We start from the raw sequence: 17,331 nt of genomic DNA, 5'->3' as shown, positions 1-17,331 counted from the left end.
CATAAAAATGTATAAAAAATTACAAACATCAAAGTACCAAAGTACGTTGTCGGACCTCTTTGGGAGCGGGCAGGCCCCTCCGGCTCCCCCTTCCCTAAGCCACTTACAAGAAGAATACCCTTATGACATAAATTTGTATACTATATGCAAATGTTGAGCAGACTGAACATAACGCCACAGGTCCCCAGGGTCCCGAGGTCTGAAAAATAAAGCACTTTTATGTTTGAAAGGCTATGTCTCAACACAACAACTCTATGACTTGGAAGAAATAGAAGCAGTTTCTATTTTCTTTTGGACTACCATACAACTACCAATCAGAAAAGAGTAGCGCCTGACGACATTCAACTTTGTATTGTATTGTGTAATTTCAAAACAATGATGCCTCGACACGAGAAATATTAATAATATGAATAGAATGATATGAAAAAAATGAATTTTTAGATAATATGAAGCACGATTTATATTATTTTAAAAAACTGCAAGAATAAAGACCTTAGAGAAGATATGCAAGTGAAGTAAGTAGTGTCGGCCCGAACAGAACAGGTGTGAACCAATATAATTGAATCTTTTAAAAGAATAAAAATCCGTGTAACGTGGGTTCCTGTCACCACGGCATGGCGCGTCCTCAGGTTGCGGATCGAGGAGAAGGCCTCTAGATATAGAGGTTAGCTGCGAATATACTGAATAAGCAGTCGCGGACAGACGACTAGGAGTGGTCCTCCAGCTTGGGGGTTTGGGTAAGGCTAACACCCTCATCCTGTAAAAAAAGGTACTTGTTCAGAAACATTCACAAAAGCCTCGGACAAGGACTGATAACTTGGCACGAATTCAGCAAAAGAAAATGGACATGAGATTTGGAACATGGAATATTAGAAGTCTTTATAGGGCAGGCGCGTTAAAATCTGTAACGAGTGAGTTAGAGAAATACAGGATGGACTTAGTAGGAGTTCAGGAAGTTAGGTGGGAAGGAAATGGATCTGAGAATTCCGGAAATTTTACGTTCTTTTACGGGGAAGGAAATAAAAATCACCAGTTAGGAACAGGGTTTTTCGTTCACAAACGAATATTACCAGCAATTAAACGGGTTGAATTTGTTACTGACAGACTTTCTTTTATTACTCTTAAGGGGCGGTGGTGTGATATTATTGTTTTAAATGTACATGCTCCAACTGAAGATAAGGGTGACGATATAAAAGATAGTTTTTACGAAGAAGTGGAACGGATATTTGACCAACTCCCGCGATATCATATGAAGATTCTAATCGGGAATTTCAATGCGAAGGTAGGACGAGAGGATATTTTCAAACCGATTATAGGGAACGAATGTTTGCATAAGGAAAGTAATGACAACGGTGTTAGACTCGTGAACTTTGCAACATCCAAAAACCTAATTGTGAAGAGTACAAAATTCCCACATCGCGACGTTCATAAATACACTTGGACATCACCAGACGGAAAAACACATAATCAAATTGATCACGTTTTAGTAGATAGAAGAAGACAATCTAGCATAATTGACGTCCGGTCATTTAGAGGGGCTGATTGTGACACTGATCACTACCTGGTAGCAGCGATAATACGGGAGAGATTATCGGTGAATAAAGGTAATACTCAATGTCCGAAAACGGAGAGATTTAATTTAAAGAAATTAGAAGAGAGCCAGGTAAGAGAGGAATACCAGATTGAAGTCTCGAATAGATTCTCGGTTTTAGAAGACTCGGAGTGCACTAGTGTTGAGGATACTTGGATTGAAATTAGAGATAGCATTAAAAGTTCAGCAATAGAAAAATTGGGACACGCGGAAATACGTAGGAACAAACCATGGTTCGACCAAGAATGCATTAAACTAGTAAAGAAGAGAAAACAGGCAAAATTACGGTGGCTACAAAATCCGAATGAAATAACTACACAAAATTTCGCAGATATTAGGCGGGAAACTTCCAAAACTTTTAGAACAAAGAAACGGGATCTTTTGAAAGCTAAAATTAAGGAACTTGAAGATAATAGTAAAAATAAAAATATTCGGGACATGTATAAGGGGATCAGCGAATTTAAGAAAGGCTATCAACCTCGTGCTTATGTATTAAAGAAATCTGACGGAACAGTTCTCACTGACACGGATAGCCTCTTAAATAGATGGAAAGATTTCTTTGACGATTTGCTGAACACGCAGCCAAAAACTAATGTGCGTGGAGAAAAGGAGATACACACCTCAGAACCGTATATTCCAGAACCCAATCGAATAGAAGTGGAAGCCGCTATAAAGAAATTAAAGAAACACAAATCTCCGGGTGTAGATGAAATTCCGGCTGAGTTAATTTTAGCTGGAGGCGAAAAATTGTGGAACAAGATACACAAACTCATTCTCCTTATCTGGAACAAGGAAGAATTGCCACAAGAGTGGAAAGAGTCAATCATTGTTCCAATTCACAAGAAAGGCGACAAAACTGACTGTAATAATTATCGAGGCATTTCTCTTCTGTCAACATCCTATAAAATCCTTTCAAATATTCTGTTAGCAAGATTGACCCCATATGCAGATGAAATTATTGGAGATTATCAGTGCGGATTTAGACGAAATCGATCAACTATCGACCAAATATTTACCATTCGCCAAATACTCGAAAAGAAGTGGGAATACAATACCCCGGTACATCAACTATTTATTGATTTTAGAAAGGCTTACGACTCGGTTAGGAGAGAAACATTATACAACGTTCTTACAGAGCTTGGAATACCGAGAAAGCTAATTAGATTAATTAAGATATGTTTAAGTGAATCCCAAAGTAAAGACCGGGTAGGAAAATTTTTGTCCCCGAGCTTCCACGTCGAAAATGGCCTGAAACAAGGAGATGCGTTGTCGCCATTATTATTTAACTTTGTGCTGGAATACGCCATAAGGAAAATCAAAGATAGCAACCAGGGCCTAGAGTTGAACGGCACTCACCAGGTTATGGCATATGCTGATGATGTAAATTTAATAGGGGATGATAGGAGAACAGTAGAAATAAATGCAGAGATATTATTAAACGCTTGCAGGGACATGGGTTTAGAAGTAAATGCAGAGAAAACTAAATACATGGAAGTGCGTCGGGACCGTAATACGGCAAATTGTGGAGGCGTTAAAATATTAAATAATACTTTTGATAAAGTGGATACTTTCAAATATTTAGGATCAATATTAACAGACGAAAATCATATTCACGAAGAAATTAAATGTCGACTAAAAGCATAGAATTCGTGTTACTATTCGGTTCAAAATCTCTTGTCGTCGCGAATTCTGTCGAGGAATTTGAAGCTTAAAATATATAAAACGATAATCATGCCTGTTGTTCTGTATGGTTGCGAAACATGGTCGCTTACTCTGAGGGAAGAACATAAACTGAAAGTATTTGAGAACAGGATCCTGAGAAGAATATTCGGACCCAAGAGGAACGAGAATGGGGAATGGCGGAAGCTTCATAACGAGGAACTACATAGTTTATACGGTTTACCCAACATTGTTAGGGTCGTCAAGTCTAGGAGGCTTAGGTGGGCAGGTCATGTAGCTAGAAAGGAAGAAAGTAGAAACGCTTTCAAAGTCTTGACTGGTAGACCCATAGGAAAACGACCATTAGGAAGACCTAGGCGCAGATGGGAGGATAATATTAAGATGGATCTCGCAGAGATAGGAATACAAAGTAGAAACTGGATGCAATTAGCTAAGGATAGAAGTCAGTGGAGAGCTTTTGTGAACGCGGCACTGAACCTCCGGGTTCCATAGGCCATAGAGTTAGTTAGATAGTTAGTTAGTTAGTTAGTTAAAAGAATAAAAATAGCTTATTTAAGTATGTTGTGCAACTCAATGTAACAAGTTTTAAAAAAGCGTGCAGGTTTACTTTTGGCGCACCACTCGAAATAATAGTTCAAAAATTAGAATTCCTTTACTAATTTCCTTCTTATTTTTTTTTCTAAATGATTTGTGCTAATCTAACCTAACCTAACCTAACCTAGAACTACGGAACCTATGAAATCTAGATCTAAGGTTATAAATAATTTGATTTATCTTCAAAATTGAAAAACAAAGAATTGGCTGCTAATAATTAAGGAATCCTTAATTAAAAGAAATGTAAGACAAATTCATGAGACAGGATATTTTGGCGTTGATAAATGCATGAAATTAGAGCAAGAGTTACTCTTTTGGAAGGATCAAAAATGAACGTTTCGGCAATATATAAATAATTGCGAATCATGCGCGCGAACAAAATTTTCAAACCGAATTATTGCTCGAGAAGACTTGCATATTAAGGCAGATAAACCACATCGCAAGGTGTGTCTTGATCTCGTGGACGCGTAGATATCGTAAATATCTTAAATTAGTGATTTAATACTACACAGTAACAAAGCACAGTGTACTTCAATCAACATTCTGTATGTATGCCATTATTTGCACTGGACACCTTACGAATTTTTCGACAGACTAAGTATCTTGTGGCAGTTACATAACCTAATTTCTTAATAACGCAAGTAATTAATGTGTTTTCTAATATCAGTAGTAGGGTCAAGTTTTGAAAATTCACTAAAATTTAAGTGAACTAATTTTATTTAGTAATCATAATATAGAAATAGAATGCGGTTTTCTTTTTATTTGTACATACATTCCCGGAATATTCCAATTTTTAAAAATCTTCCGGGGAAGATTCCCAGGGAATATTCTCGAAAAATATATTCCCAGGAATTTGCGCATCACTACTCTACCCCTACTCGTACTACTATTAGTACTACTTATACTGTTTATCCTTATATTAAAACTTCATGACTAATGTATTCCAACCAAATTTAACTCAATGCAGTACAATTTGGTCCATTTCTACGATTTTGAAGTTGGTCCGGCGATACAGCAGTAATGTCAAATGTGCCCAATGATGTATCTTTGAGCCATTATATTTGTAATTGTTAATGTGTTTGTAGAAAATATACCAACGTGAGGGTATAAAATTCAAAATGTAGCAACGTGAATTTATACATGTTTAGAAATGAACTTAGTGGTTAACTTTACAATGCCAGCAGCTGCTTGTATGCTCACTCGAAAAAAAAACTGAAAATGTTTCAAAACTACCCTGAGTTTAAACAAATCCGTTTCTACCTCTATGTTATTTATCTCTATCTTACACTACTATACTGAAGCGGCCCTATTTGTCGATGCGTAGGTGACTCGAGTATATTAAAGTTTACTCCGAGTTAGTATATCACGTAAACATTTCGTACTTTATTATCCTCCAGAATTTTTCGCTCTCATCACAAAATTCTACTTAGCATAGATGGAATTCACGGGATTCACCGGAAATAATGTTGTTGCAATTTTACTATATGCATCCAACGGAAACATTTGGCCAATTCTTAAATTTGCTCACTTTATGTCGAGAACAGAAAGTTCCGTGTGGTGCTTCTTAACCGTTCCTACTACTACTGCTACTGCTACCACTACTTATACAATGGATTTGTATAGTAAAACTGCACGAATAATTGTTTAAAACATAACTTTTTTCATGATTTGTTTGTAAATACTCGGTACGACAAAATACCTACAATAAAAAGGAAACCAATTTGTGCTAAGGTGCCACCAAACAACACGAATGCCTTGTAAGTGATTCAAACACTGCGAATCTCGTGCTCTGGTGTGGGTCCTAGTAGTTGCATATGTTGGGAAAGATTCCTGCTGGGGACGTCTATTACTAAACTTGGTTCGTGGTACCTAACCTAACCTGTAAGTAATTAAAACTTATATGAAGAACGCATTATACTACTCACTTTATTTATATACTACTCACCATATACATTTTAATTTGAACATGTGATTTATATATGAGAAATTATATAACAGTAATTTATATATTTATATGACAATATTTCGGGAAAATGTATGTACATTTATAGAATATTATTGTACTGAAATAAAAAAAGGTTTAGGAAAAGAATAAGTATATTCCTGAACACGATATTCCATTACAAGCAGCAGTAGCGTAGCCAGGATGTGTGTTTGGGGGGGGGGGCAAGTGCTGTTATAGGTACATATAGAAAAATTACGAACAAAAAAAGACATAAACATAAAAATGTATAAAAAATTACAAACATCAAAGTACCAAAGTACGTTGTCGGACCTCTTTGGGGGGGGGCAGGCCCCTCCGGCTCCCCCCTTCCCTACGCCACTTACAAGAAGAATACCCTTATGACATAAATTTGTATACTATATGCAAATGTTGAGCAGACTGAACATAACGCCACAGGTCCCCAGGGTCCCGAGGTCTGAAAAATAAAGCACTTTTATGTTTGAAAGGCTGTCTCAACACAACAACTCTATGCCTTGGAAGAAAGAGAAGCAGTTTCTATTTTCTTTTGGACTACCATACAACTACCAACACTGTTGCCACACTTGGTACAATTGTACCAAATTCAGCCCTTTTTGTCATTCATCGGCCCGTTGGTACCACGCTGGCATTTTCAGCCCCTTTTATGGAAAAGTTGGCACTATTCCACCCAATTCAGCACCATTTAACAAATACTTGTCACCTTTTCAAAAGTGTCAGTATGACTTCCTGGGAATCTGGGACATCTCTTTCTTTTGATGTCTTTCAGGGAAGGTTCTAGGACCCTGTACGACGGACCGTGGACACCCGTTAGTGACGGTGGGTAACCAGCGTGTAATTCCCATCCGTCGTACCTGGACCGGTTTTACATTTTTTTTTTTTTTTTTTTTTTTACAAATGTCAGTTTACTTACCTTATATTCTTCTTACAGTCTATGATTCTCCTTCGGTCGTGAAATGAGCAAGAATAAGGAGCAATAATTTATATTTTAATGTTTTATTATAACGTAGGGGAAGGCGGGGCGGAGCAGAGTACTTAACATAAATGGCTATGCAAGGGTAACAAAAATGACAAGAGAATACTAAAAATGAAGTTAATATATTATTTGAAGTTTTAGGCATAAATAGCACCAATAGTTGCTTCATATGTGTCCAAACCTAAGGATGCACACGTGTTTATCGAAAGTAATGTTTTTTCGCATGGACGTGAACACACGGGGCACAATGAGATTCCCTGAATTACGGTTGGCAGTACTTACAACCGTAAACTACTTCGTCGTCGTCACTATCTACACTTACACAGAATTATGTGACCAAAGTTTGCACAGCATACGCGCAAGAAATCCTTCATTAGATTGGAAGTATTACCCACCACAATAAAGACTTGTAGCGTCCTCTGATGAGCTAGCGCTCAATTTCTTCTTCCTTGTTGGTTCTGTTAGCTCTCTTGCATACTCAAGTGCGTGATCTCTCTTCTTCGTCAGCGTCTCTTTGCCCTGCTGTTTCCTTTTCTTTCTTCCATCTTTTGCTTCCTCTTCTTTGGCTATTGTTTCTAACGCTGCTTTATATGGCGATGATGTCAAAATTGCTGTTTTTCCTCGTCTTTTGATCAGTCTCCTGCCACGTCTTAACTCTGGGGAAAGGTAAAATATTCTTCAGTAACATGTGTAGTAATGTTGTCACGTGGGTAATGTCTGTTCCTGTGGTTGGCGTCGAAGGCCCTGGAATCGGTTCGTCAAGAGGTCTACTTCCTGAAACCGTGGTCACATCTGGGATTGTGATTCTGTGGATGGCAACGAAGGTCCAAGTTTCGAAGCTGCAAGGGAACAACTTCCTGGAACAGTTTGTTTGTAGACATTCCTCGTTGGTCTGGGTTTCTTCTTTCTGGTTGCAATGTGATATCAGTAGCGCATTTCGTCCCTACCCCGTTTCTCCCTGATACACATGTTGGTGCTTCATATGGTGTCAGCGGTAACTACATGGGAAAGATTACATCTATAGTCACTAAAACATACAACAACTATGATACTCTGAAACTATAATTACGACTTCGGCATTCTGTGCATTCTTATTTGACTTATCTTCAGCTTTGTTTCTGTTGATGTTGCAACAGGCGTCGAAAAACAGAGCGCAAACACTTGAATGATTAGCAGGTGCCACTAGCCTTCTCCAACGCTAGCGCTACTTGCTTCACACACCAGTAGGGAGTCGACATTTATTTCTTGCTGTTTCTGCAAGGCTGCAGCACCATAGCGGGGGAAATAGGAGGGGTACCCCATTCCACCCCGCTGCCCCGTTCTGTCCCGCCTTCCCCTACTATTTACACACAAACTCGATGATTGATTTATTTCTAGTTTTATATTTTTTCATACACTGAGAAAAAAATTGTAGGTGGCGTACATAAAAGCTAGGTTACATGCGTAATTCCTGTAGTTTTTGGACTTAACGTACAGCAGACGTATAACTGAAAACGTATGTTTTATAATACTTTCCGTAAGTGTTCCAACTATACGTACTTTCCATATGAAACAATGTAGGCGGTCAGAATCTTACATACAAATGGACGTATATAACATATAGCTGAGGAATGTAACATAAGTACTGCATATGCATGTGATATACAGTAAATTGTTAGATGTCAGGAATCCTGCAACGGCATGATGTAACATCTAAGGACAGTGCGTATGTAGCATATGGATAACGTATGCCCCATACTGATTTCTGTAGTAAGCAAGAGGATTCCGTATATTTGTACAACATAACGCTGTCCGGAGAATGGATTTTTCTCAGTATATATGGTCATAACACCGTTTTGGTCTATTGGTCACTTTAAAATAAAGGTGCGTTTGATTTCCTTACAATACATACCGAAAATGAAACTGTTTTCCGTTTTAATTTGCGTCTTCTGTTAAACTTCATATATGCAATAAAAGTTTCATCTACTTCTAAGGTTGCTCGGGTTACTCCTATTTGGATGTTTTTAAAAAGAGTACTTTCTTGGTTTGCACTCTTGGAAGAAGGAGGTGGAAGTGTTCTAGAACTTGACCTGTTTTAGTTTCGTGTTATAGAGCCATATATTACGCTGGTATAAAACAATGAATTCAGCCCTTTTTGTTTCAATTTGGTACTATTTTTCAGCCAACTTCAGAGATAGGACTGTGGCAACACTGACTACCAATCAGAAAAGAGTAGCGCCTGACGACATTCAACTTTGTATTGTATTGTGTAATTTCAAAACAATGATGCCTGGACACGAGAAATATTAATAATATGAATAGAATGATATGAAAAATATGAATTTTTAGATAATATGAAGCACGATTTATATTATTTTAAAAAACTGCAAGAATAAAGACCTTAGATAAGATATGCAAGTGAAGTAAGTAGTGTCGGCCCGAACAGAACAGGTGTGAACCAATATAATTGAATCTTTTAAAAGAATAAAAATAGCTTATTTCAGTATGTTGTGCAACTCAATGTAACATGTTTTAAAAAAGCGTGCAGGTTTACTTTTGGTGCACCACTCGAAATAATAGTTCAAAAATTAGAATTCCTTTACTAATTTCCTTCTTACTGTTTTCTAAATGATTTGTGCTGGGCGACATGAAAATATCCACAATGCATAGTTAAAATTCAAGGGGGTTACATAAGCAATTGTTGAAAAATTATAATTCTTTTACTATTTGCCTATAAATACAGCGTCCGGATGCATACATAAAAACTGCAGCCCAAAAAACACAATCTGCGCTTGGTCGCTATTAAAAAGCACGAATGCTATCTATCTGAAACTGGGGGGCCCGAGTGTTAGCGAGGGGGTGCGTCAGTGAAGGTGGGTATTCGCATAAGCGAGGGTAGTGGAAACGAATGAGTTTTTGCAGTGATACGAGTTTCAATAGCATTTGTCATGGTATCATACTAGTAGCGTTTCATTTGTAAACAAAATACAACTTCTGTACATTTGTGCAGAAATTCACCGCACAATAATTTAAAATGGAAAATAATGTTTATACAGGCATCTTTCATATGAACTCACTTATTTTATCCGTCGTAAAACATTTGTAATAATTTTACACTAGTAATTCGACACATATAGACATAAAATTCAGGTGTGGTACGCGAAAAGTAAACCAGCAGCAGAAACAGAAACAATGAGAGTTAATTATCATCAATGTTGTGTGTCCGTCGTGCAATTTTAGGGAACAGTTCTGCAATGCTGGCACAATAGAGAAAGTCCGTGTGTAGTGCATGAGAGGAGCTCCCGGCGCGGTATAAGTTTACTTTATGGGTTATGTGGACATTTTTTGTGGGTAGTGAGCTGAGCGGATACACTCAGTACCTATACTAGAAAATTGCTTTTTCTTTATTTTAGCTTTCCGCGCCTGATAACTGTTCTCATTTACATATGTAGACAAGTCATTTGATTTTTACTTCTACAATCTGGTGGATAAAAAGGATCTACAGACCTTTTTTCAGCTGATACAGACTCCCTCTTGTTCGTATCTCGCTGCCGAACTTTCGAAGTTACTAATTTCAATAGCGTGTGGAATTCTGAATACTCCACTCTGTATATATATATATATATTTTGTAGGAATGAGAATCTTCTGTATGTAGTTCATTATTCACCATTGAAAATACGGTGCTTTACTGTGCATTATTGGGGCGAAGAATTCACTCCCTCACCAGCAGCTCCTTTTTACTCTTTCTCTCTCGTTTTTTAGGGGGAGGGAAGGGCGGATTTTGTCTCAACAACGGAGCAGATATCACTGCTACGGCTATTTTATCTTCGGATGAACTCATATTCTGAAATAGATTCATTTCTTTTTATATGGAAGCGTTTTTTTTTTTTAGGTAAAAAGAACCAGAACAGGAAGAGAGGCTTATAAACCGAACCGAATGGAACTCATTGTTAATCACGCCAATATTCGTTTTCTGCGACAAGAAAGAAGGGAGAGAGACGGTTTCTGGCCATATGCTTACTTTATTTGTTATGTCCAGTCATTCACGGAATTTTAGGGTGAAGTGAGGGAAGGACATAATACTTGGAAGTAATTACCTAGCACATTCACACACACACACATTCAAATTTATATTTAAGAGAGGGTAGGATATACCGGTTATACTTGGAAGTACCTAGTACACTCACATACACACTCAAACGTATATTTACCTCTATACGCTACCAAATAAACTACAGATAGGGAATAGAAGGGTGTTCTTTTAACAGATTTCTCCTCCACAGGAAAACATGTTCTTCTGATTGATTGTTCAGAGCTATTTGATTTTAATTTGAAGCTATTAATATAATGATTAATTAATTAATTAATGACTGATATTTTTTCTTGGCGGAAAATTTTGCAAGTGATCGGGAAATTTCAGGACTTTGAGCGCGAAATCTCTTATTCTGAATCTGACAACACTGTCTAAGCGGCGCTGTATGTGAAGGCGGGGACTAATTGGAGGAGAAGTACGGTTCAGGGATGCCACTTTTAGTGATTTCGTACTAGATTTAGTGATTTTACTGTTGAACTAGTGATCTAGTACGTACTTTGAGAAAATCTGCGCATTCTAGTGATTTTTGGTATTCCATTTTTGATGCAAAGACACGACAAAGAAAGGGTTCTTCAAATAATAGGAAGAAGTATATTTCAGTTCGAAACACATAAACTTTCAGTTCTTTTTTTCCCTTTGACTAAATGAAACTCCAATTGTAAATGACCGTAGGAAAATAGACACTATCTCTTTTGTTAACCGAAAAGGGATGGGGTGTGATTGTGAGTTGCTAGAGTGAGTAAGCAGTTTCCAGAAGCAAGTGGAGTAATAATTATCCGGTACACTCATGTTTTGTCACGCACACTGGCACAGTCTTTACTTGTTTCCCAATAAATTTTAACAATATAAGTAGTATGAATAAAACATATGCACCAGAAAATAAATAGACGCAACAGACAGACAATGTCACCTGTGACACACTTGTTAAGGACCACAGTTACATGACGCATTCAACCACACTAAACTTGTCCCATCATTTCGTTTTATATGTGTAATCAGTGGCGCAGTGGCGTAAGCAAAGGGGTTCGAGGTTTGAACCCCATTGTGCAAGGTATTATACAGAAATAAACAGGATATAATTTTCATAAACTGTTATATGATTTTGCATATTTATACTTTGTTTCTGAATTATTAACCAAACTATTAGGTTCCTAGCTGAGACACCAAGACAATACGAACAATACTAACAAGGTTTCCTCCAGAAAATTTTGTCCGGAGGCAAACTCAAATGGGAGTGGGCATACATACATATATATATATATATATAATATATGTGTGTGTGTATATATATACACATATGGATATATATATATATATATATATATTAGATAGATAGATATAGATATATAATATTATCGTTTAGTGATTTTTAGTGATTTTCAAACCTCCGATCTAGTACTAAATGGTAACTGCCTGTTGGCAACCCTGGTACGGTTGTTTTACTTTAGGGAACGGATCCGTAGGTAGTGATGTGTACAGAAAAATTTGCGTAAGTCTTTAATTTCCCCATATTATATCTAGAACAGAACCCAAACAATCCCTGCGGTGCTTCTAACCCGTTCCTACTAGTACTACTATTACCTAGTGATGTGCAATGGGAATATTTCCGGGAGTTTTCCCTGATATATAAATTCACGGGAAGGAATTTATTTCAATTTATTTATTTCATTTATCATATTATCAGAAAATAATTACTTTATTTTCATTTATTATGATTTACGTTTTAAATAATTTGGAGGTTGAAAGAATAAAATTCGTTGATTACTTTATGTAACTAATTAATAGTATATTGTTTTAAATTCCCATTTCTATGGGAACTAGAAAGTAGCATAATACCAGGGTTGGCAAAAACCATGGTTTTTATTTAAAAAAACAAAAAAACCGGTTTTTTTGTTTAAACCAGGTTTTTTTGGTTTAAATAATTTGCTCCATATATTCATATCATATATGGACAGAAATAAGTTTGTTTCGCCTTTTTGTTATTATGCAACAATCGGGTTATGCTCGAAGGGGTCACATAAGCTTAAAGCTGAATAAAAACAGCTTCTCGAGTTATATCTGAGAGAAATTGTCCTCCATTTGAGCTCGGAACCAGGACTAATTGGCTATAAATGCGATACGTCTGCCGACTCACTCACGGAGGAATCCTGATAAAAATAACGTTGTACTGATGTTTACATGCTTATTAATATAACTGTCAAGAGTCATTTCAGAAGGACAATCAGATAAACAGTTGCACAAGTGAAACCATTATACAGAATTGCATATGGACAATTTCAAAGTACTACGGAGTACAGAAGAACTAATTTAGTTCAAGTTAGTTAACAACGACTTTTATTGGTCCAAATTAAAGAAATACAACGACTTAATTTGCATATCAGTAAGAAAAGTGGATACAGATACGAATTACTTGAGTTCACTTTGGCTCAGACTTATTTATACATAAATAGATACCAAAGATACTTTCATTTCACTAAATGTCTCTCGTGGGGTCTGTATGACCCCTCCCTCCCACAGACACACACATACAAAGTACGGCATTTCTATGTATTTTATCAATAGTAAACATTGAAACGAAAAAAATATTTAGAATTTTTCTTTGATTGCAATTACATAGCAATAACAGCAACTACAAAAGAATCACAAAACAAACATTTATAAACTTATTAAAAAAAAAAGTTGCTTTTGTAGTATAATATTTTTGAGTAATGAATGGGGAATTTAGGTCTGAATATAATACGAATAATATACGGGAGTGAAACGTGATAACCCACAAATGTGTGTTCATCAAGATTTTACAAACACTTACACTTTTACGAACATTTTTCGTTTTTTTGGTTTAAACCAGTTGGTTTTTTTGAAAAAACCAGCTGGTTTAAACCACCTTGGTTTAAACCAGCCAACCCTGCATAATACTAAGGTCAATGTTCCGTTAAGGGCGGCTAAGGGATTCTTGCACACAAAATTTCCAATTTCTTCACTTCTTTCCATTAATTTTCGTTTGATTACATAATATAACGTTAGGTTAGGTTAGTTTTGGTCCCCTTAACGGAACATGAACCAATAGTAATTTATAAACGATGAAAACGAACCAGTTTGTAAAGTTATCCAGAAATTCTGTAGAGTATCAACCCACACCGAACAGCCGTGTGGTTTTGTAACTTCAGTCTGGTCGTTAGGAGTACATGTTGTCATCATCCTTGACTCGAATTTCGCTCTCTGAGGAAGAATCAGACATGGAATAACTGAATCTCTTTAGTTGTAAATACATATACATTTAAAATATAATGTTATCAAAATTAGGGTTGCATCTCAGGATGTTTCGTTACTTTTGGCGTTTCCGGACCTATGTTAATTAGGATTTGTTTTGTTTTTCATTACCTGTGTATACATGTGCCAAGCGTTGTTACAGAATTTTTGTAACACCGTAATTATGGTAAATCTTAAATTAATGATTTAATAGTACACAGTAACAAAGCACAGTGTACTTCAATCAACATTCTATATGTATGCCATTATTTACACTGGCAACCTTACGAATTTTTCGACAGACTAAATATCTTGTGGCAGTTGCATAACCTAATTTCTTTATAACGCAAGTAATTAATGTGTTTACAATATCAGTAGTAGGGGCGAGTTTTGAAAATTCCCTAAAATGTAAGTTTAAACTGTTCAGCGGTGTAAAAGTTTGTCGACTTTCTATACCAAGTGTTTTGAACATATTTACTCGTATAAGACATATTTCTAATAAATATATATTTATGCGTACCCTCTAAATATAATAAAACAACATAATAGCGTTCAAAATATACGTTTTAAAGAATCTTCTGCAGATAACAGTGACAAATTACTCTGATAAAAAAAACTAATTTTATTTACGGTAGTAATCATAATATAGCAATAAAATGCAGTTTCCTTTTTGTTTGTACATACATTCCCGAAATATTCCAATTTTAAAAATCTTCCCGGGAAGATTCCCAGGGAATGTTCTCGAAAAATATATTCCCGGGAATTTGCGCATCACTACTCTACCCTTACTCGTACTACTATTACTACTACTTATACTGTTTATCCGTATAGTAAAACTGCGTGCCTAATAACGTAATGTAACGTAACTTAATGTATTTCAACCAAGTGTAACTGAATGCAGTACAATTTGGTCCATTTTTACGATTTTGAAGTTGGTCCGGCGATACAGCAGTAATGTCCAATGATGTATCTCTGAGCCATTATTTTTTTAATTGTTAGTGTGTTTGTAGAAGAAAATATACCAACGTGAGGGTATAAAATTCACAATGTAGCAACGTGAATTTATACATGTTTATAAATCAAGTTAGAGGTTAACTTTACAATGCCTGCACCAGCTTGTATACTCACTCGAAAAAAAAAACTGAAAATGGGTCAAAACTACCCTAAGGTTAAGCTAACCCGTTCCTACCTCTATGCTACTTATACATATCTTACACTACTATACTGAAGCGGTCCTACTTGTTGATGCGTAGGTGGCTCGAGTATATTAAAGTTTACTCCGAGTTAGTATTTCACGTAAAAATTTCGTATTTTATTTTCCTCCAGAATTTTTCGCCCTCATCACAAAATTCTACTTAGCATAGATGGAATTCACCAGAAATAATGTTGGTGCAATTTTACTATATGTACCCGCCAAGTGAACTTTGTGGTGGACAAACACCGTGTGCGTGGGTTTTCTCGGGGTTCTCCCGTTTCCTCCCACTTTCTTCATTCCACCATTTCATTCATTACTCATTATCACCGTCTCCTTTAGCCTAACCGGCATAACCGTGGGACGTAAAACTCAAAATTTAATTACATTTCATTTTACTATATGCATCCAACGGAAACATTTGGCCAATTCTTAAATTTGCTCATTTTATGTCGAGAACAGAAAGTACCGTGTGGGGATTCTAACCCGTTCCTACTACTACTCCTATTGCAATAACTACTTATACAATGGATTTGTATAGTAAAACTGCACGAATAATTGTTTAAAACAACTCTTTTCATGGTTTGTGTGTAAATACTCGGTACGACAAAATACCTACAATAAAAAAGAAACCAATTTGTGCTAAGGTGCCACCAAACAACACGAATGCATTGTAAGTGATTCAAACACTGCGAATCTCGTGCTCTGGTGTGGGTCCTAGTAATTGCATATCTTGGGAAAGATTCTTCCTGGGGTCCTGCTGGGAACGTCTGTTACTATACTTGGTTCGTGGTACTTCATTTCTATTTCTACAGAATTTCTACATTACTTTACAAACTGGTTCCTTTTCACCATCTGTTTATGGTTAGTACTTTGCTTCTTTCTAGTGCAAATGGAAATGGAACTTAAAGAATCATATTGTTAATTTGTTATATAAAGTACAGTTAACGAATTTTAATTTGTTAATCCCCAAATAATTTATAATCTAGAAGTAAATGATAATAAATCAAAGTAATTAGTTATATGATTCTTATAATTTAGAAAACAAGTAAAGAAAGGGAAATAAATTCCCTCCCAGGTCCCAGCAATCTACCTGGGTATATGCCAGGGGACAAAACCTGAAATATCATCATCTTTTATTTTCCGCCCCACTGGAAATAATCCCACTGGCTACCGGTGCTGGTGCCGCTTCGCCTAACCTAAGGTAACAAGTCTAACCAAACATCTCAAGGTCATTCCGTTCTGTTCTTAAACAAATTGTGTGCATAATTTCTCAACGTAACGCATAGTTATGCGAAGTGACGTAATGACTACTTTTTCGATTATCTCTATTTTCCAGATACGCTAAAATTTGTATAGCATTGCTGTCATGTTTTATTTTAAAAAATATAAGGTAGTAATATAGTAGAAAATATTTTAGTGTGGCATTTTCTGTGTTCATCCAACAGTTATCTACGTTGAGAATTGGTAAGTGTATTAAAGAAAAGAGAGAAAAAAAGACAAGAATCGTATCTCGATAAAATGTAATAATATATAAAAAAATTATAATGATATGAAAGAAAGAAGATATAGGCCTATGATATCTCGTATGTAAGTAGAAGAAAATAATAAGTTAGGTTTTTCTTTGACGTGAGGTAAAATTTAAAAAATCGTATATTGATGAGTATTTCTGTATAATTCTGTATTTTCGGCTTTTAGGTAGGGGAGGGTAGTCCACAGTGAGACAAAATTTCTTTTCTGGCGTGTATTTATTATAATATTAAAAGAATGAAAAAAGTAAAGTAGCCATTTTTTGAGAAGATATCTCAGCTACAATTTTAGATACATTTTATCAAAAAATGGTTTCATGGTATATTGGGAGGAAGCGAAATATGACCTAGGCCCTAATGTTTCACTCTGTACCAATAGTGGTGCATAGTGAGACACAAGTTAGTAAATACATTTATGCTTCTAAATATTGTTTTTAGACTAATTATAACAACAAATAGAAGTTTA

At 36.0% G+C, this 17,331-nt stretch overlaps 1 protein-coding gene across 4 annotated transcripts in view; it reads left to right on the top strand.

The window, feature by feature from the left end:
* The first annotated feature begins 9,057 nt into the window (after positions 1-9,057).
* Positions 9,058-17,331, top strand: part of LOC145663232 (uncharacterized) — a 34,078-nt gene continuing 25,804 nt past the window's right edge. Inside the window, exon 1 of one of the 4 annotated variants that reach the window (XM_081729603.1) lies at positions 9,058-9,224. Coding sequence is in view for 1 of the 4 variants with exons in the window: in XM_081729605.1 (XP_081585731.1) it covers positions 12,365-12,384 (20 nt within the window). In the remaining 3 variants the exon portion in view is untranslated. Of the gene's footprint in view, positions 9,225-12,327; positions 12,385-17,331 lie in introns of those variants that run through there. The other 3 variants (XM_081729605.1, XM_081729604.1, XM_081729602.1) reach the window with 3 other exon arrangements.

This window comes from Thermobia domestica, chromosome 10 (assembly GCF_964235325.1).
Source record: "Thermobia domestica chromosome 10, izTheDome1.hap1.1, whole genome shotgun sequence".
Lineage (NCBI taxonomy): Eukaryota > Metazoa > Arthropoda > Insecta > Zygentoma > Lepismatidae > Thermobia > Thermobia domestica.
The sequence above is the reverse complement of the archived record's forward strand: the minus strand, read 5'-3'. Positions and strand labels throughout refer to the sequence as shown.